This window comes from Oncorhynchus masou, chromosome 24 (genome assembly GCF_036934945.1).
Source record: "Oncorhynchus masou masou isolate Uvic2021 chromosome 24, UVic_Omas_1.1, whole genome shotgun sequence".
In the NCBI taxonomy this organism is placed as follows: Eukaryota; Metazoa; Chordata; class Actinopteri; order Salmoniformes; family Salmonidae; genus Oncorhynchus; species Oncorhynchus masou.
The window spans coordinates 17586193-17608642 of record NC_088235.1 but is presented as its reverse complement, the minus strand read 5'-3'; the positions used below and the strand labels follow the sequence as shown (position 1 = coordinate 17608642).

General features: G+C 45.0%; 1 protein-coding gene across 3 annotated transcripts in view; it reads right to left on the bottom strand.

Moving 5' to 3' along the window:
* Positions 1-1358: 1358 nt before the first annotated feature.
* The window catches only part of LOC135511867 (F-box only protein 11-like), a 56057-nt gene continuing 34965 nt past the window's right edge, over positions 1359-22450 (bottom strand). For 2 of the 3 annotated variants that reach the window (XM_064933368.1, XM_064933369.1), the window contains exons 9-21: positions 19888-19999; positions 18057-18163; positions 17817-17954; positions 13377-13594; positions 13003-13183; positions 12653-12775; positions 10344-10429; positions 9722-9798; positions 9196-9450; positions 5649-5756; positions 5392-5500; positions 3445-3543; positions 1359-3167 (exon numbers count right to left, since the gene is read on the bottom strand). In XM_064933368.1, coding sequence (XP_064789440.1) covers positions 3038-3167; positions 3445-3543; positions 5392-5500; positions 5649-5756; positions 9196-9450; positions 9722-9798; positions 10344-10429; positions 12653-12775; positions 13003-13183; positions 13377-13594; positions 17817-17954; positions 18057-18163; positions 19888-19999 — 1743 coding nt within the window. In that variant the 3' untranslated portion in view covers positions 1359-3037. The remainder of the gene's footprint in view (positions 3168-3444; positions 3544-5391; positions 5501-5648; positions 5757-9195; positions 9451-9721; positions 9799-10343; positions 10430-12652; positions 12776-13002; positions 13184-13376; positions 13595-17816; positions 17955-18056; positions 18164-19887; positions 20000-22450) is intronic. The other variant, XR_010451329.1, reaches the window with a different exon arrangement.

Below are 22450 nucleotides of genomic sequence, written 5' to 3'. Positions count from 1 at the left end.
AGTTTAGGAATTGTTAGTTAGATTACTTGTTGGTTATTACTGCATTGTCGGAACTAGAAGCACAAGCATTTCGCTACACTCGCATTAACATCTGCTAACCATGTGTATGTGACAAATAAAATTTGATTTGAAGGGAGAGCCCTGGTAGTACATTTAAACTTGTTTCTAGTTAGCTACTGAAGAGCAGCCAATTATTACTAAGTATCCATAAGTCTATAGCCTTCCATTCCTGCAGAGGCAGTCTTCTGCAAACGTCAGGCAAATGCAACATGTTTAGCCAATGGTTTGAGCAGTGTCGCGATCGCATGCGCGCTGTCACGCTGAAGTGGTACTCAAAAATTATTCACGTTTAGCAGGTCTACGTTAGGTGTTCAACATAATGCTTGCAGAGCCGTCTCTTTTACTCCCGTTACGGCGGGTATATGCTTTAAAAAAGTCCAACTAGAATTTTACAAGCAACCGAAAAGCAAGCAACCAATGTAAATCGCTGCCACAGGTCAAGTCTACGACTGCACAATACATCCGAGGTGCCAAAAATGATTTTTTTAGTTGCTTGTAAAAAAAAAAATTGTAAGCACACACCAGACGTGATGACGATAGTTGCTCAGCTAAACTCCATATTTGATGTAACCAACGTACAGAGAAAGCCGAACATTAAGAACACATTCCTAATATTGAGTTACGCAACCCCCCCTCCTCCTGAACATGGGGATGCTGCCCCATGTTGTCTCCAAAGCTACTCACAGTTGTCAAGTTGGCTGGATGTCCTTTGGGTGGTGTACCATTCTTGATACACACAGGAAACTGTTGAGCATGAAACTCGGCAGCGTTGTGGTTGACACAATCCGTCTCGAGGCTTAAAAATCCTTGAACCTGTCTCCTCCACATCATCTACACTGATTGAAGTGGATTTAACAGGTGACATCAATAAATTAACATAGCTTTAATCTGGATTCACCTGGTCAGTCTGTCCTTAATGTTTTGTACACTTGAAGAAGCAAATATTAAGGTAGTCCCCCACACCTATCTGACTGCAGAGTAAATGCATTTTTCTAAAAAAAATTGTTCCACAGGAAGCTGTGTTTGTATGCTGAAGACCCCAAAGCAGCTGGCATACAGTTTGCCTTGCTCTCCAGATGATCAGCAACCTGTGAAAATGCACCCTTTTGTTGTTGGGGCCTGTTTAGGACATAACTTTACAAAGTTCTACACGATACATTTGTCAAAGTATTCATTCTATCTGCAACATTAAACCTTTCCCATCCCTGAACACACCCCTTTCCTGCTCTTTTCCACAAGTCACTAATGTATTATCATCTAATAAAGTTCATTTAAAAAAATGACCAGTTTTCTCTATCTAGGAAAGTAAACCCTTTTAATTCACTAGCATCTACATAATGGTTATTGAATACTCCACAATATATTAAGTCTGGGTGTTATGGTACATGCATACAATTCAAGCTGTTTGAGAGCCCACAGTCACCAATACACATAGATGGGGTGGAGGGGAACGTAATAAACCATTTACCGCTGTGTGGATACTTAGTCTCATTCAGTAGAGCTCTTGTGTTACAAAAAAAAAGCTCCAGCAATGTTTTAATCTCCTAGTCAGTCCCAGATCTGTTCGTGTGGCATTGACAACTCCTGTGGTCATTATGGGGAACGGCACAAACAGATCTGGGACCAGACTAGGAAAGCACTACAGTACACCCTGGACCTTGGAGCCTAAATGAAGACAGCTGTGATTTCACAAGACTGAGGGCTGGATTCAATCCATATTACAAAAGATCTGCGTTATAAAATGCCTTTAAATCAATGTTCCTGCTTTCGGAGACTGCATTCACAGTGAAACTTGCATGTGTCGGCTCAATCGAAATTACCCTAAATTTAGGTCAGATTTCCCACAATACGAATTGAATCCAGCGCTTATACTTTGACAATTATACTGAGGTTACCTGCAGTATGGTCCAAATAGGAAATATGTAGAGAAGCATTCATGGCTCCTTGAACTCCATATTGCAGACAAAAAGAAAAGGTGTCCAGGCTCGAAACAGCCACGATCAATTCTAAAAGTCTCACATTTGAAAGTCAACATTGCTGGGGGAAAATGTTTTTTTTTTTTGTTCTCTTTCACAGAAAGAACGTAGATACTGCGACATGAGTACACTTACAGCAAGTCTATGGTTGAATAACCAAAAAAAACTATTATATTTAATAAAATAAGACATTCAAGTACAGTAACATTTTTGCATGAAAATACAAAGCTACAGGGGAAAAAAACATTTAAAATCAAAAACTTTGTTTTCACCCAAAAAATTAAAAGCGGAAGTGCTAGGTCATTAATATTTAATTTGTTGTATCCATACCAACGCCACAGGGGTTTGCTGCCCGGAGACATAGGCAGTGTGTGGCGAGGAACTGGTTCCTTTTATGGCTCTGAGCGTTGCTGTGCCGTCCTGCCATCATTCATGGCTCTGTACAATAACTGCAGTCTGACTTGACCACTTCGCAAAGGCGGCGGGGGGCATGAAGATGGCTAGCGCCCATCCACCTCTCCCCGGCTCCGTTATAAAACTGCAATGCTTCCCATTAATTCTCCTTCAACCTGAGTCAATATCTCTGAGTCCGAAATGGCATCCTATTCCGTTCATAGGGCACTACATTCGACCAGGTCCTCTCCTCTCCGCCAATACATTGCTGGGAAGGAAAACAAGGGGGGAGCGGTGCATCCACAGCAGAACATTTTTCAGTATATAAATGTATGTCTCCTTTCAGCTTGTCTTTATCCACCACAACATCCATTTTTACATATTTTCATGTGTGAAACAATTGAAATATTTATAACAGTTTGTATTGTATTTTTCCTCCTTCCCATGCATTAGTGGACAAGTTAGCTGAACAAAGAGGAGTTTCTGTGTCGGTCCAAAATGGCACCCTATTCCCCACATAGTGGACCACTTTTGACCTGGCCAGCATAGGGTCCTAGTCAAAAGTAGTGCACTATATAGGGAATAGGTCCAGAGGTGGGAGGTCCAGCTCAGTTGTGTTGCAGCGTATTGGACTCTATAGGAGGGGCGGAGTCGTACAGTGTGTCCGTGTCATGCGTAGGCTCTCCGGCTAGCGTGCAGGGGTTTGACAAGGTTCCGGCTCCACAGTCACAGAAGAATCTACAGAGAAGGTACGGATTATAATATTGAAAATGACTGAAGTGGAAGACCGGGAGGAAATATCAACTGATCAAGTAGCCACTGAAATACTAGCACATCTCCAGTCAGCTCTTCAGATTTACTGTACATAAACAGATTTGAATGTGAACTATCATTTGGCACAGGAGGGAGAGGTTCTGCACACGATTGTGCAATATAAAACCAGATATAATTAAAAGTAACTTAAGAGTGAAATATCACTGTCATTAAAAAGGCATTAAACAGAACAGTAACGTACCTATCATGCCTAATGAACTCAACGTCGTGCCCCTGGTGGCACTTCTTGATGCAGTTCACACAGATGGCGTTGCGGTCTGTTGTGTTACAGGTGTGACACCTGACCACACGGAGGGACAGAACAAAGAAACAGGTGACGAGCCAAATGAGTTTCATCCATTAAAGTGGACAGATGGATCAATGAATCCACCATTGCTTAAAATAACTTCATCTTTTTGAGAAATACAGACTTAACATTTACAAAAGTAGCATTCTCAATAAATCAGAAAATCAAGAGTTGTATGTGGCTGTTTATCAAAGTTTGCCGACTAACTTCATAATCCTGCTTTCTGGAATACCCCACTGGATGACGCGCTCCATCTATATATCCAGATATGTGTAGAGATCTCTCCATCTATATATCCAGATATGTGTGGGGATCTCTCCATCTATATATCCAGATATGTGTGGGGATCTCTCTCTCTATATATCCAGATATGTGTGGGGATCTCTCCATCTATATATCCAGATATGTGTGGGGATCTCTCCATCTACATATCCAGATATGTGTGGGGATCTCTCTCTATATATCCAGATATGTGTGGGGATCTCTCCATCTACATATCCAGATATGTGTGGGGATCTCTCCATCTATATATCCAGATATGTGTGGGGATCTCTCCATCTATATATCCAGATGTGTGGGGATCTCTCCATCTACATATCCAGATATGTGTGGGGATCTCTCCATCTACATATCCAGATATGTGTGGGGATCTCTCCATCTACATATCCAGATATGTGTGGGGATCTCTCCATCTATATATCCAGATATGTGTGGGGATCTCTCCATCTATATATCCAGATATGTGTGGAGATCTCTCCATCTACATATCCAGATATGTGTGGGGATCTCTCCATCTATATATCCAGATATGTGTGGGGATCTCTCCATCTACATATCCAGATATGTGTGGAGATCTCTCCATCTACATATCCAGATATGTGTGGGGATCTCTCCATCTACATATCCAGATATGTGTGGGGATCTCTCCATCTATATATCCAGATATGTGTGGGGATCTCTCCATCTATATATCCAGATATGTGTGGGGATCTCTCCATCTACATATCCAGATATGTGTGGGGATCTCTCCATCTACATATCCAGATATGTGTGGGGATCTCTCCATCTATATATCCAGATATGTGTGGGGATCTCTCCATCTATATATCCAGATATGTGTAGGGATCTCTCCATCTATATATCCAGATATGTGTGGGGATCTCTCCATCTATATATCCAGATATGTGTGGGGATCTCTCCATCTATATATCCAGATATGTGTGGGGATCTCTCCATCTATATATCCAGATATGTGTGGGGATCTCTCCATCTATATATCCAGATATGTGTAGGGATCTCTCCATCTATATATCCAGATATGTGTGGGGATCTCTCCATCTATATATCCAGATATGTGTGGGGATCTCTCCATCTATATATCCAGATGTGTAGAGATCTCTCGCTCGCTCTATATATATATATATATATATATATATATCCAGATGTGTAAAGATATCTCTAACGCTCTCTCTCTATATATCCAGATATGTGTGGGGATCTCTCCATCTATATATCCAGATATGTGTGGGGATCTCTCCATCTATATATCCAGATGTGTGGAGATCTCTCCATCTATATATCCAGATGTGTGGAGATCTCTCCATCTATATATCCAGATGTGTGGAGATCTCTCCATCTATATATCCAGATGTGTGGAGATCTCTCCATCTATATATCCAGATGTGTGGAGATCTCTCCATCTATATATCCAGATGTGTGGAGATCTCTCGCTCGCTCTATATATATATATATCCAGATGTGTAAAGATATCTCTAACGCTCTCTCTCTATATATCCAGATATGTGTAGAGATATCTATACACACAGGGTAAGAAATTATTACCTGTAAAAATCGTGCATTGGATAGCTGGTGTAACTGGAAATCTTGTACAGGCACTGACCTCTGCTCACAGCTTTTTCAATGGCATCTTGATTGTTCATTATTTTGTTATCTGGGGGGGTTGGATCAGACCAGGTACAGATAAGAAAAAGTAATTTAGAGGCGATTTCAGAGAATTCAAAACCACCATTTTGCCAAAGAGACTGACCATAAGTAGTTCCTATAATGTTAGATTCTAGTAACAATACGTTCTCTTTTACCTTTCATTGTAACGTTGACACCCGATGCGAGAAACAACCCTCCAAAGCGGTTGTTGAAGATCTGATTGCCCTCCAGGGTTGCCGTGGCATGATTGGTGATCTCAATACCTGGTGGACATAGAAACAGAGACAGGTCAGGATCAGCATGGGGGAAGTGGAGATTCAGGACCCCCTAAGCACCTGTGGAGATCTGAGAGAATTTCATTAGTTTAATATAGTTACACTTCCACCCAAACAAACTATCAGACGACAAGGTGGAGACACACTATAGTGTCTTGAAAAAGTATTCAGACCCCTTGACCTTTTCCATGTTAGGTTAAAGACTTTTACAAAATAGTATATGTAAAAAAACAAAATCTACGCACAATACACCATAATGACGAAGCAAAAACAGGTTTCTAGAAAGACCATTTACTTTGTTGAAGCACCTTTGGCAGCAAATACAGCCTCGAGTCTTCTTGGGTATGATGCTACAAGCTTGGCACACCTGTATCTGGGAAGTTTCTCCCATTCTCTGAAGATCCTCTCAAGCTCTGTCAGGTTGGATGGGAAGTGTTGCTGCACAGTTATTTTCAGGTCTCCCCGGAGATGTTCGATCGGGGTAAGTCCGAGCCACTCCAGGACATTTAGAGACTTGACCTGAAGCCACTCCTGCGTTGTCTTGGCTGTGTGCTTGGGGTCGTGGTCCTGTTGGAAGGTGAACCTTCACCCCAGTATGAGGTCCTGAGCACTCTGGAGCAGGTTTTCATCAAGGACCTCTCTGTATATGCCTCGATCCTGACTAGACCCTGCAGCTGAGAAACACCCCCACAGCATGATGCTGCGACGACCATGCTTCACCGTAGGGATGGTGCCATGTTTCTTCCAGATGTGATGCTTGGCATTCAGACCAAAGAGTTCAATCTTGGTTTCATCAGCACAGCTAATCTTGTTTCTGAAGGTGCCTTCTGGCAAACTCTCCCATCTCCAGAGAGGAATTCTGGAGCTCTGTCAGAATGGCCATGGGGTTCTTGGTCACCTCCCTGACCAAAGCCCTTCTCCCCCGATTGCTCAGTTTGGCCGGGCATCCAGCTCTATAAAGAGTCTTGGTGGTTTCAAACTTCTTCCATTTAAGAATGGAGGCCACTGTGTTCTTGGGGACATTCCATTTTTTGGTACCTACAGACAATTCCTTCGACCTCATGGCTTGGTTTTTGCTCTGACATGCACCTTATATAGACAGGTGTGTCTTTTTGTCCCTGAAGAAGGCAGTTAATCCACTGTTCCCCGGTAGGCCGTAATTGTAAATAAGAATTTGTTCTTAACTGACTTAAAAGGTCAAATAATAAAATAAATGTAGTTCCAGTGAAAGAAAATCTTAATGCTACAACACACATTCTAGACGATTCCGCTTGCAACTTTGTGGTAACAGTTTGGGGAAGGCCCTTTCCTGCATGACAATGCACCCGTGCACAAAGCGAGGTTCATACAGAAATGGATTGTCGAGATCGGTGTGGTAGAACTTGACTAGTCTGCACAGAGTCCTGACTTCAACCCCCTTTGGGATGAATTTGAACGCCGACTGAGCCAGGCCTAATCATCAGTGCCCAACCTCACTAATATGGAAGCAAGTCCCAGCAGCAATGTCCCACCATCTAGTGGAAAGCCTTCCCAGAAGAGTGGAGGCTGTTATTGCAGCAAAGGGGGGGAGCAACTCGATATTAATGCCTATGATTTTGGACTGAGATGTTCGACGAGCAGATGCCCATTTATGTGTCCATTTGGGATTGGGTCCCACCTCTTCAATTAACCCAATGAGTCCCACCCACTGCAACGCTGGCGCAATTTGGAATTCTACCCCCATTTAAACATTGTGTTTGAGCTGTTTTGTGAGACAAGGGTTGACCCTGGGTCTTTTTACGTCTGTAGAGTCAATGGTTTGAGCTACAAGTTTATCTATGAAAAGCTGGGACTCTCACGAAAAACTCACGTGACATGTTTTGCTCTGTCGCTAACAAGCTACACAAGAACCGTTAAAAGGTAAGAGTTTCTTCTACATAGTGTCTATAATACTGTGATACGCTCACATAGTTGCTGTCACAAACTCCACACAATTGTTACTGACTAGTTGGATATTCATTTCCCAGGGAGGAAACAATTTCTGTATTACAGCATTCATACGAATTCATTTTGATCCAGATTTTGCTTGAGGACATTTATTTTCACAGTCTATTAAACTCATGAATGCAACTGTTTATGTGAAATTGTTTTGTGTTCAGCCCCGCCCTGAAAATAAAATGGTAAAAAAAGGCTAAATATAAGGGCTGGACATGCAGAAAAATTTAAGTCAGATAAACAAAAAGCCGATTTTAGCTGGAGTCTCAGGACTGATAGGGTTATTTCATTTTTGGATAAAAAGACGTGCCCGTTTTAAGCGCAATATTTTGTCACAAAAAGATGCTCGACTATGCATATAATTGATAGCTTTGGAAAGAAAACACTGACGTTTCCAGAACTGCAAAGATATTCTCTGTGCGTGCCCTAGAACGTGAGCTACAGGCAAAACCAAGATGAAACGGCATCCAGGAAACCAGCAGGATTTTTGAGGCTCCGTTTTCCATTGTCTCCTTATATGGCTGTGAATGCGAGAGGAATGAGCCTGCCCTTTCTGTCGTTTCCCCAAGGTGTCTGCAGCATTGTGACGTATTTGTAGGCATATCATTGGAAGATTGACCATAAGAGACTACATTTTCCAGGTGTCCGCCCGGTGTCCTCCGTCGAAATTGGTGCGTCTTTTTCAGCTGCTGGTATTTTTCCATGCGATTCTGAGGGGGAAGCAGGCTTCCACGAACTGCATATCAATGAAGAGATATGTGAAAAAACACCTTGAGGATTGATTCCAAACAACGTTTGCCATGTTTCGGTCGATATTATGGAGTTAATTTGGAAAAAGTTTGACGTTGTTGGTGACTGAATTTTCGGTTCGTTTCGGTAGCCAAATGTGATGTACAAAACGGAGCGATTTCTCCTACACAAAGATTCTTTCAGGAAAAACTGAACATTTGCTATGTAACAGAGTCTCCTCATTGAAAACATCCGAAGCTCTTCAAAGGTAAATGATTTTATTTATTTGGTTATCTGGTTTTTGTGAAAATGTTGCGTGCTAAATGCTACTCAAAATGCTAAGCTAGCTTTGCATACTCTTACACAAATTAGTGAATTGCTATGGTTCAAAAGCATATTTTGAAAATCTGAGATGACAGTGTTGTTAAGAAAAGGCTATGCTTGAGAGCAGGTGCATTATTTTCATTTTATTTGCGATTTTCAGAAATCGTTAACGTTGCGTTATGCTAATGAGCCTGAGGCTTTATTCACGATCCCGGATCCGGGATGGGGAGTATCAAGACATGGAGTCAAAGCTAAATACTGCCTGGTCATGCTTAATACACACACAGTCAAATACATTTTTTGCGGCATTTGTTATTGGACCAATCCAAGTAGTCCCTCCCCCTTTCAGTCTGCTTTCCTTCATATGGTTCCTAATGAACACAACACTTGCGTCGCCCACCTGCAGCGAAGCCGTCAAATATCCTGTTCTTCCTCAGGATGGGGTGGCTGTTGGTGCTGATGAGGACCCCTGCCTGGGCGTTCCTGAAGATATCGTTCTCCTCCAGTAAACCCCGTCCTCCGTTGAATATACAGATCCCTCCGTCTCGCCCGTCGTGGATCTTATTCCTCCTGAGGGTGGGGTTGCTGTCCGTCTTTATCCACACCCCCGCCATGGCGTTGTCAAAGATCTCATTGTCCTCGATGAAGCCCAAACCTGAAACAGAGTCAGCATATCAGCCAAGAGGTCCCCCTTTCATGTATCATGGTTATAGAGTTCATGAGGGAGCATCTGAGGGACACAGGAATGTGATGGAGCCACTCCACTCAGAACCTGTGAATCCAGGGTGTCTTAACTGTTCTGCATCATGAATTTCACGTGGAAAAGGTACACTTTCTGAAGAAAATATGTGCTCGCTTCACCCCTCTGCCGACAAAATCAAGCTGAGACTGAGAGGATGGATAGCGACTAACAGTTGGTTTCTCACCCGAGTTGTAAACCAGAATGCCTCCATTTTGACCTCCCCAGATCTTGTTCCGTCTGATTTTGGGATTGCTTCCAGTTCTGTTACAGTGGGAAACATTAACCAACAAAATCAATCAATGCATATAATTAAAATCAATAGTATGACAAAAAGTGCATAGCAATGTGATAAATCACCTGTTAAATGCCTTTATGAAAACAGAAACACGCACTACATTATTTACACAGGTTGTCAGTGGGTCCCACCACGTGGTTGTCAGTGGGTCCCACCGCGTGGTTGTCAGTGGGTCCCACCGCGTGGTTGTCAGTGGGTCCCACCGCGTGGTTGTCAGTGGGTCCCACCGCGTGGTTGTCAGTGGGTCCCACCGCGTGGTTGTCAGTGGGTCCCACCGCGTGGTTGTCAGTGGGTCCCACCGCGTGGTTGTCAGTGGGTCCCACCGCGTGGTTGTCAGTGGGTCCCACCGCGTGGTTGTCAGTGGGTCCCACCGCGTGGTTGTCAGTGGGTCCCACCGCGTGGTTGTCAGTGGGTCTCACCGCGTGGTTGTCAGTGGGTCTCACCGCGTGGTTGTCAGTGGGTCTCACCGCGTGGTTGTCTATTAATTTTGAGTTCCGGCCCTTTCACTGACCTGATTTGAACTCCAGAGTACATGTGGTTGTAGATATCATTGTCCTCCAACACTCCATGGCCGTTGTCGTAGAAGTAGACACCAACCTGTATGACCCACAAGACAAGAGGGGAGGTGGGAGTGTTTAGTTTGCATTCATCCATCCATCGTTGGAGATGAGTGGCCCATGGAGCCACTGAACTGACAGTGTGCCTCCCCCCCATCTCCCTCCAGACAAACAAAGGTGAATGCATACACACACATTGTGATATTGTTGTATGGTGGTATTGAACATGTTGTGGATATGTGGTGGTGTAGGGATGTTATTATGATGTACTGTTATCTTTAGCTCATTCAGTACAAACTTACCTCCTTCACTGCAGCCGAGGTGAGTAAAACATTTAAACGTGTTAACCCTCGCAAGGCTGCAGGCCCAGACGGCATCCCCAGCCGCGCCCTCAGAGCATGCGCAGACCAGCTGGCTGGTGTGTTTACGGACATATTCAATCAATCCCTATACCAGTCTGCTGTTCCCACATGCTTCAAGAGGGCCACCATTGTTCCTGTTCCCAAGAAAGCGAAGGTAACTGAGCTAAGGTAACGACTACCGCCCCGTAGCACTCACTTCCGTCATCATGAAGTGCTTTGAGAGACTAGTCAAGGACCATATCACCTCCACCCTACCTGACACCCTAGACCCACTCCAATTTGCTTACCGCTCAAATAGGTCCACAGACGATGCAATCTCAACCACACTGCACACTGCCCTAACCCATCTGGACAAGAGGAATACCTATGTGAGAATGCTGTTCATCGACTACAGCTCGGCATTCAACACCATAGTACCCTCCAAGCTCGTCATCAAACTCGAGACCCTGGGTCTCGACCCCGCCCTGTGCAACTGGGTACTGGACTTCCTGACGGGCCGCCCCCAGGTGGTGAGGGTAGGTAACAACATCTCCTCCCCGCTGATCCTCAACACTGGGGCCCCACAAGGGTGCGTTCTGAGCCCTCTCCTGTACTCCCTGTTCACCCACGACTGCGTGGCCACGCACGCCTCCAACTGAATCATCAAGTTTGCGGACGACACAACAGTGGAAGGCTTGATTACCAACAACGACGAGACGGCCTACAGGGAGGAGGTGAGGGCCCTCGGAGTGTGGTGTCAGGAAAATAACCTCACACTCAACGTCAACAAAACTAAAGAGATGATTGTGGACTTCAGGAAAGAGCAGAGGGAACACCCCCCTATCCACATCGATGGAACAGTAGTGGAGAGAGTAGCAAGTTACGTTCCTCGGCATACACATCACAGACAAACTGAATTGGTCCACTCACACAGACAGCATCGTGAAGAAGGCGCAGCAGCGCCTCTTCAACCTCAGGAGGCTGAAAAAATTTGGCTTGTCACCAAAAGCACTCACAAACTTCTACAGATGCACAATCGAGAGCATCCTGGCGGGCTGTATCACCGCCTGGTATGGCAACTGCTCCGCCCTCAACCGTAAGGCTCTCCAGAGGGTAGTGAGGTCTGCACAACGCATCACCGGGGGGCAAACTACCTGCCCTCCAGGACACCTACACCACCCGATGTTACAGGAAGGCCATAAAGATCATCAAGGACATCAACCACCCGAGCCACTGCCTGTTCACCCCGCTATCATCCAGAAGGCGAGGTCAGTACAGGTGCATCAAAGCTGGGACCGAGAGACTGAAAAACAGCTTCTATATCAAGGCCATCAGACTGTTAAACAGCCACCACTAACATTGAGTGGCTGCTGCCAACACACTGACACTGACTCAACCCCAGCCACTTTAATAATGGGAATTGATGGGAAATGATGTAAATTTATCACTAGCCACTTTAAACAATGCATACGTATATACTGTACTCTATATCATCGACTGCATCCTTATGTAATACATGTATCACTAGCCACTTTAACTATGCCACTTTGTTTACATACCCATCTCATATGTATATACTGTACTCGATACCATCTACTGTATCTTGCCTATGCTGCTCTGTACCATCACTCATTCATATATCCTTATGTACATATTCTTTATCCCCTTACACTGTGTATGAGACAGTAGTTTAGGAATTGTTAGTTAGATTACTTGTTGGTTATTACTGCATTGTCGGAACTAGAAGCACAAGCATTTCGCTACACTCGCATTAACATCTGCTAACCATGTGTATGTGACAAATAAATTTGATTTGATTTTGATTTAGTTCACTGTTTTATATGTAATGTGGATGCTTTGGTGTGTTTGGGCCCCAGGAAGAGGGATCCCTAATAAATGCAACTCTCCCTCTTTGTCCATACCTGTTTCCCACTGTGTATCCTGTTCCTCCTGAGGACAGGTGTGCTTCCTGTGGTCACCCAGACTCCTGCCAGCGTGTTGCTGTAGACCTCATTCTCCTCAATCACCCCCTGTCCCTTTTCATGCTACAGGGGAGACACACGTGAATTACATTACTAACATCCTTATCCTCTGTCAGTCTGCTGCCTACTGTATGAAGGTTTATTTAACACTAATATGGCAGGCTAATAGTTGTTAAATATGCTAAAGTGTTGCAGATAAACCACAGCTATGAGCTTCATAAGTACTAAACATGTGATTATGTGCTTTCTTTAAATACACATTTAAAAAGGTTCTAGAAAGTTCTACTTACCACATAGATGCCCCCGTGCTGTCCGTCGTGGATCTTGTTGTGTCGTACGATTGGGCAGCTGTTCGTCCTGATCTGGATCCCTGCCAAGGCGTTACCGTAGATATCATTCCCCTCAATGAGGCCTCGGCCGTCACCGAATATGTAAACGCCACCCTGGTTACCGTTGAAGATGGCGTTGCCCCTGTGATTGACACACCGTGGAAAAATGGCACCATTGACTATCCATTTACACATCAGCATCAATACAATGTAATATAGATTGCATAATGGACAAAGGGAGAGACGAGACAGCGAAAGAGAGCGAGCACGAAATAGCATTTTTTTTTGAAAAGAGAGAGAAAGAGAGAATGTATTTGACCCAAAACCCTACTGACCTTATTGTAGGATCGCTATTGGAGGTGACCCACACTCCAGCAAAGTTGTTTGCATAGATCTTGTTCTCGATGAACTGTCCTCGGCCCTTCTCGTGCACGTAGATCCCTCCCGTCTGTCCGTGGTGGATCTCACAGCGCACCACCGTGGGGTTGGCGTACGCCTTCACCTCAAAGCCAGCTATGCGGTTCCTGTGGATGTTGCAGCTCTCAAAGTAGCCCTGCAGGAGGAGACCGTCACGTCAGTAATAAATCAGAATACCATGGCTATTTCTCAATTCATCTTTTCTCGATTCATCAGATCATCACTCCTCCTTTTCAGAAGCATTGGATAAGAACTTCACAGGAAAGAAACCTTATACTTTCTCCAAAATACAGTTGAGAAGAGCAAGGTGTTAAAAAAACACTTATTTCCTATTTAGAAAATGACCTCAATCCGATGTCTTGTGTAACCAAAATTAGGAATAGATTTCCATGTTTTTAGTGGATTAAGGTTTATGTAACTAAAACCAGTGGTGAGTCTTCAAAACCTACAGTCGGATGAAACCGGGAGGCAACACTTCTCTTTAAGAACAAGAACGGCTACAGACTGAGTATTTACAGCAGAAATACACTATTTCGCCAGCTACGGTAGAAACCAAGGTTCTTCCTCAATTCATTCCTCAATACCTTGCATATACACCTCAAAACGCATTGAAGAAAGTCAGATGAGAGGGACCTTAGAGATTCTCCTACAATACGATAGAGAAGGAAGCGAGAGGATGCAAGGGATGGAGGAAGAATGAGAAAGGGCCTCTAGTCACAACTGTAGTCCAGATCAAAATGGAGCGTCATCTCTCAGGGGCAGCCAGACCAGACCAATATGGAGCATCATCTCTCATGGGCAGCCAGACCAATATGGAGTGTCATCTCTCAGGGGCAGCCAGGCCAGACCAATATGGAGTGTCATCTCTCAGGGGCACCCAGACCAGACCAATATTGAGCGTCATCTCTCAGGGGTAGCCAGACCAGACCAATATGGAGCTTCATCTCTCAGGGGCACCCAGACCAGACCAATATGGAGCGTCATCTCTCAGGGGCACCCAGACCAGACCAATATGGAGCGTCATCTCTCAGGGGCACCCAGACCAGACCAATATGGAGCGTCATCTCTCAGGGGTAGCCAGACCAAACCAATATGGAGCGTCATCTCTCAGGGGCACCCAGACCAGACCAATATGGAGCGTCATCTCTCAGGGGTAGCCAGACCAGACCAATATGGAGCATCATCTCAGGCGTAGCCAGACCAGACCAATATGGAGCGTCATCTCTCAGGGACAGCCAGACCAGACCAATATGGAGCATCATCTCAGGCGTAGCCAGACCAGACCAATATGGAGCGTCATCTCTCAGGGGAACCCAGACCAAACCAATATGGAGCGTCATCTCTCAGGGGCAGCCAGGCCAGACCAATATGGAGCGTCATCTCTCAGGGGTAGCCAGACCAGACCAATATGGAGCGTCATCTCTCAGGGGTAGCCAGACCAGACCAATATGGAGCGTCATCTCTCAGGGGTAGCCAGACCAGACCAATATGGAGCGTCATCTCTCAGGGGTAGCCAGACCAGACCAATATGGAGCGTCATCTCTCAGGGGTAGCCAGACCAGACCAATATGGAGCATCATCTCAGGCGTAGCCAGACCAGACCAATATGGAGCGTCATCTCTCAGGGACAGCCAGACCAGACCAATATGGAGCATCATCTCAGGCGTAGCCAGACCAGACCAATATGGAGCGTCATCTCTCAGGGGCAGCCAGACCAATATGGAGCGTCATCTCTCAGGAGCACCCAGACCAGACCAATATGGAGCGTCATCTCTCAGGGGTAGCCAGACCAGACCAATATGGAGCGTCATCTCTCAGGGGCAGCCAGGCCAGACCAATATGGAGCGTCATCTCTCAGGGGTAGCCAGACCAGACCAATATGGAGCGTCATCTCTCAGGGGTAGCCAGACCAGACCAATATGGAGCGTCATCTCTCAGGGGTAGCCAGACCAGACCAATATGGAGCGTCATCTCTCAGGGGTAGCCAGACCAGACCAATATGGAGCGTCATCTCTCAGGGGTAGCCAGACCAGACCAATATGGAGCGTCATCTCTCAGGGGCAGCCCGACCAGACCAATATGGAGCGTCATCTCTCAGGGGCACCCAGACCAGACCAATATGGAGCGTCATCTCTCAGGGGTAGCCAGACCAGACCAATATGGAGCTTCATCTCTCAGGGGTAGCCAGACCAGACCAATATGGAGCATAGGGTAGCACATTTTGGGGAATATTCAGTGGTGGAAACCTTCCGTGGGAATTGAAGGGAATATATGCAAATTAATATTAATACCATTTAAATGTAGATGTTTTTTGCATTGGATATATTTACCATATATGGAAACAGAAACAAGTAGACATAATTGCAAATGACTAAATCCTTCCAATAGAAATAAAAAAAACTAATTTAGTTACAAATTGAACTTTAGTTAAATGAGTTGGCACTTCACATGAGATGATTTTCACTGAACGATCTACAATGATCCATCACATCTGTAAAATGAAAGCTTTGGTTGTCTTCCTCTCAGGCATCCATGTCTTCTCCCTGGACCTCCTCAATGTCCACTTCTTGAACATCAGACTGAGGCCTCATCTTCACTGTCACTTTCCAAGCTTGTTGAGGGTGTTTCGTTGTTAGGCTCAAAAAGCCTCAAATTTGCCCAGATGTCCACCAATTTTTCAACCCTTGTATTGGTCAGCCTGTTCCATGCTTTTGTGTGTGTTCCCAAACAAGGACCAGTTGCGCTCTGAGGCGGCTGTTGGTGGGATTTGGAGGATGGAGGCAACAGGGGAAAAAAGTCCCTGATGAGATATGTTGGCACAACTGCCATATTGCATCTCCATCACAAAGCCCTTACTTGGAAGTGTACTTCCCCTGACTGCCAAGAACCTTGCCCTCATCCAGGCCAAGGTGGCGAGACACGGTAGTGATGACACCATAGGCCTCGTTGTTTTCTGCGCCAGGCAGGATGCTCTTGCCAGCATACTTGGGGTCCAACATGTACGGGCTTCAGGCAGAAGTCTTCACGCTTTTTGATGTATTTCAGAACTGTAGTTTCCTCCGCTTGGAGCAACAGTGAAATGGGCAGGGCAGTACGGATTTCTTCTCTTATATCTGCAATCAGAGTCTGAACATCAGACAGAATGGCATTGTCTCCCTCAATCCGTGCAATGGCTACTGCTATAGGTTTCAGGCTGCTTAATCTCTCCCAAAATACATCATCCAGGAGGATCCTCTTGATGGGGCTGTCCATATCGGCAGACTGTGATATGGCCATTTCTTGGAGAGACTCGATGCCATCCAGGAGACATGGATGGCATCGATGATGATGACAACACCACCCCATCGGGTGTTTCTGGGAAGCTTCAATGTGGTGCTCTTATTCTTCTCACTTTGCTTGGTGAGGTAGATTCCTGCAATAACTTGATGACCCTTCACATACCTAACCATTTCCTTGGCTCTCTTGTAGAGTGTATCCATTGTTTTCAGTGCCATGGTGTCCTTGAGGAACAGATTCAACGCATGAGCAGCACAGCCAATGGGTGTGATGTGAGGGTAGGACTCCTCCACTTTAGACCAAGCAGACTTCATGTTTGCAGCATTGTCTGTCACCAGTGAAAATACCTGAGCGCTGAGGGAACTTTATGCACTTGACCAGATGATTCCGCATCTTTGTTGCATTCTTCACATATGATTTGGCACAGCATTTGCAAATGTACACAGCTTTTCCTTCTACATTAGCTGCAGTGAAATGTCTCCACACATCAGATAGTGCCCGTGTTATTTTCCTGTAAAGATCAGAAACAATAGTTAAAAAATATATATAAAAAATACAATTCCATGTACAGATAAATAGTTAAGCAGTTAGGTTAACCAACTCCTTTGTAAGACAAATATTTTAAAATTAAACATGTATGGAAACAGGTGAATTAACACACCTCAGTTAGAAATGATTTAAACACACTTTGCTGTAGGCTACTATTTGCTAATTAACAAAAAAAATAATGTAGGTCATAAAATATATTCACCCCACCCAGTAGTGTAATCAAAACTTACAAGAAAGCATGTAGTCCTTGGCTCAGTGTAGTAGTGTGGGCTCAATAGCATCTCATTAGTGTGCAAGATCTTGAGAATCAGCTGTACATGTGATGGAAGAATGCACTGTGCATGCAGATGGTTACAATTTCATTGAATTGGGGATAGTTTAACCAAAATATGCCACAAGACCCAGAATTACCTTGTGTATCCCACAAAAAAAGGTTCGCTGCTATAAGCAAAATTCCCAAAATTCCCGACCCTTTGCAACCCTAATGGAGCATCATCTCAGTGGTAGCCAGACCAGAACAAGTGTCATCTCACCATGCCGTGGTCGAAGGTGAAGACGCCCACGTCTCTGCCGTGGTGGATGTGGTTCCGTCTGATGATAGGGTTGCCATGGTTTTTCACCCAGATCCCTGCCAGAGCGTTGTTGGAGATCTCATTGTCCTCGTAGATTCCCTGGGAACGAAGAATGAGTTGCAGAGTTTCACTGCACAGTCTTGGAAATGGGATCATTTGAGTAATCAAGTGCCAAATGGAAAAGTGGTGTGTGTTACCTACCTGTGCATGGTCAGTGATGTAAAGCCCCACGTTCTCACAGTCGCTGATGTTGCAGTGTTTGATGGTGGGACAAGCGCCCTGGCCGCTCACACAGACCGCTGAGCCCACTGAAACCAACAGGTGTAGAGCCAGCCAGGTGAGCATGGTAGAGCCCGGTGTATCCACTACACTTCTCAGACAGATACCCACCCACTGTCTCAATTCCATGTGTGGAAGACACTGTCAAAATATTGCCCTATGAGCTATGATCATTATAATACATTTAGGTGTCATGAAAATTAGATTGCACTTGGTAGGTCTGAGATGCTAAAACTGTGCTTAGTGAAAGGCAGGTAGGGGCTGAGATGCTAAAACTGTGCTTAGTGAAAGGCAGGTAGGGTCTGAGATGCTAAAACTATGCTTAGTGAAAGGCCGGTAGGGCTGAGATGCTAAAACTATGCTTAGTGAAAGGCCGGTAGGGCTGAGATGCTAAAACTATGCTTAGTGAAAGGCAGGTAGGGCTGAGATGCTAAAACTATGCTTAGTGAAGGGCCGGTAGGTCTGAGATGCTAAAACTATGCTTAGTGAAAGGCAGGTAGGTCTGAGATGCTAAAACTATGCTTAGTGAAAGGCAGGTAGGTCTGAGATGCTAAAACTATGCTTAGTGAAAGGCCGGTAGGTCTGAGATGCTAAAACTATGCTTAGTGAAAGGCAGGTAGGTCTGAGATGCTAAAACTATGCTTAGTGAAAGGCAGGTAGGTCTGAGATGCTAAAACTATGCTTAGTGAAAGGCAGGTAGGTCTGAGATGCTAAAACTATGCTTAGTGAAAGGCCGGTAGGGCTGAGATGCTAAAACTATGCTTAGTGAAAGGCCAGTAGGGCTGAGATGCTAAAACTATGCTTAGTGAAAGGCCGGTAGGGCTGAGATGCTAAAACTATGCTTAGTGAAAGGCAGGTAGGTCTGAGATGCTAAAACTGTGCTTAGTGAAAGGACGGTAGGGCTGAGATGCTAAAACTATGCTTAGTGAAAGGACGGTAGGTCTGAGATGCTAAAACTGTGCTTAGTGAAAGGACGGTAGGTCTGAGATGCTAAAACTGTGCTTAGTGAAAGGACGGTAGGTCTGAGATGCTAAAACTGTGCTTAGTGAAAGGACGGTAGGGCTGAGATGCTAAAACTGTGCTTAGTGAAAGGACGGTAGGTCTGAGATGCTAAAGGGCTGAGATGCTAAAACTATGCTTCGTGAAAGGACGGTAGGTCTGAGATGCTAAAACTATGCTTCGTGAAAGGACGGTAGGTCTGAGATGCTAAAACTATGCTTCGTGAAAGGCCGGTAGGGCTGAGATGCTAAAACTGTGCTTAGTGAAAGGACGGTAGGGCTGAGATGCTAAAACTATGCTTAGTGAAAGGACGGTAGGTCTGAGATGCTAAAACTATGCTTAGTGAAAGGACGGTAGGTCTGAGATGCTAAAACTATGCTTCGTGAAAGGACGGTAGGTCTGAGATGCTAAAACTATGCTTAGTGAAAGGACGGTAGGTCTGAGATGCTAAAACTATGCTTCGTGAAAGGCCGGTAGGGCTGAGATGCTAAAACTGTGCTTAGTGAAAGGACGGTAGGTCTGAGATGCTAAAACTATGCTTAGTGAAAGGCCGGTAGGTCTGAGATGCTAAAACTGTGCTTAGTGAAAGGCCGGTAGGGCTGAGATGCTAAAACTATGCTTAGTGAAAGGCCGGTAGGTCTGAGATGCTAAAACTATGCTTCGTGAAAGGACGGTAGGTCTGAGATGCTAAAACTATGCTTCGTGAAAGGCCGGTAGGTCTGTGGAGAGATGGAGACATTGTGTTGTAAGGTACCTGTGCAAGTGCTGCGTATGATACAGTGGTCAATGATGGGACTGCAGTTGACTGTAATCTCCAGACAGTGGTGGGCATTGTGGTGCTGGGCAGACTTATCATCGGGATTAAACTAAGAGAGGCAGACAAACATAAGGGAGTTAGTTTATTATATAGGACTAAGATAGGAGTCATTCATAACATATGACTAACATCCACAACTGATATCATGTCAACAGTTCCCTTCGTATGATGAGGACCACTGTACAGAGTCAATATGACAATATGATGAGGTCCACTGTACAGAGTCAATATGACAATATGATGAGGTCCACTGTACAGAGTCAATATGATGAGGACCACTGTACAGAGTCAATATGACAATATGATAAGGACCACAGTACAGAGACAATATGATGAGGACCACAGTACGGAGTCAATATGACAATGTGATGAGGACAACAGTACAGAGTCAATATGACGAGGACAACAGTACAGAGTCAATATGACAATATGACGAGGACCACTGTACAGAGTCAATATGACAATATGAGGACCACTGTACAGAGCCAATATGACAATATGATGAGGACCACAGTAGAGTCAATATGACAATGAGGCCCACTATACAGAGTCAATATGACAATATGATGAGACCCACTATACAGAGTCAATATGACAATATGATGTGACCCAATGTACAGAGTCAATATGACAACGTGATGAGGACCACTGTACAGAGCCAATATGAAGATGAGGCCCACTATACAGAGCCAATATGACGATGAGGCCCACTATACAGAGTCATTATGACAATATGATGAGACCTACTATACAGAGTAAATATGACAATATGATGAGACCCACTATACAGAGTCAATATGCCAGAGATGGCCGCCTCGCTTCGCGTTCCTAGGAAACTATGCAGTTTTTTGTTTTTTTTACGTGTTATTTCTTACATTAGTAACCCAGGTCATCTTAGGTTTCATTACATACAGTCGAGAAGAACTACTGTATATAAGATCAGCGTCAACTCACCATCAGTACGACCAAGAATATGTTTTTCGCGACGCGGATCCTGTGTTCTGCCTTACAAACAGGACAACGGAATGGATCGCATGCAGCGACCCAAAAAAACGACTCCGAAAAAAAGGGAAACGTGGCGGTCTTCTGGTCAGACTACGGAGACGGGCACATCGTGCCCCACTTCTTAGCATTCTTCTTGCCAATGTCCAGTCTCTTGACAACAAGGTTGATGAAATCCGAGCAAGGGTAGCATTCCAGAGGGACATCAGAGACTGTAACGTTCTGTGCTTCATGGAAACATGGCTCACTGGAGAGACACTATCCAAAGCGGTGCAGCCAACGGGTTTCTCCACGCATCGCGCCGACAGAAACAAACACCTTTCTGGTAAGAAGAGGGGTGGGGGTGTATGCCTTATGGCTAACGAGGCATGGTGCGATGAAAGAAGCATACAGGAACTCAAATCCTTCTGTTCACCTGATTTAGAATTCCTCACAATCAAATGTAGACCGCATTATCTACCAAGAGAATTCTCTTCGATTATAATCACAGCCGTATATATCCCACCCCAAGCAGACACATCGATGGCTCTGAACGAACTTTATTTAACTCTTTGCAAACTGGAAAACATTTATCCGGAGGCTGCATTCATTGTTGCTGGGGATTTTAACAAGACTAATCTGAAAACAAGACTCCCTAAATTTTATCAGCATATCGATTGCGCAACCAGGGGCGGAAAAACCTTGGATCACTGTTACTCTAACTTCCGCGACGCATATAAGGCCCTGCCCAGCCCCCCTTTCGGAAAAGCTGACCACGACTCCATTTTGCTGATACCTGCCTACAGACAAAAGCTAAAAAAAGAAGCTCCCACGCTGAGGTCTGTCCAACGCTGGTCCGACCAAGCTGACTCCACACTCCAAGACTGCTTCCATCACGTGGACTGGGACATGTTTCGTATTGCATCAGATAACAACATTGACGAATACGCTGATTCGGTGTGCGAGTTCATTAGAACGTGCGTTGAAGATGTCGTTCCCATAGCAACGATTAAAACATTCCCTAACCAGAAACCGTGGATTGATGGCAGCATTCGCGTGAAACTGAAAGCGCGAACCACTGCTTTCAATCAGGGCAAGGTGTCTGGTAACATGACTGAATACAAACAGTGCAGCTATTCCCTCCGTAAGGCTATCAAACAAACTAAGCGTCAGTACAGAGACAAAGTAGAATCCCAATTCAACGGCTCAGACACAAGAGGCATGTGGCAGGGTCTACAGTCAATCACGGATTACAGGAAGAAATCCAGCCCAGTCACGGACCAGGATGTCTTGCTCCCAGGCAGACTAAATAACTTTTTTGCCCGCTTTGAGGACAATACAGTGCCACTGACACTGCCTGCAACGGAAAAATGCGTTCTCTCCTTCACTGCAGCCGAGGTGAGTAAAACATTTAAACGTGTTAACCCTCGCAAGGCTGCAGGCCCAGACGACATCCCCAGCTGCGCCCTCAGAGCATGCACAGACCAGCTGGCTGGTGTGTTTACGGACATATTCAATC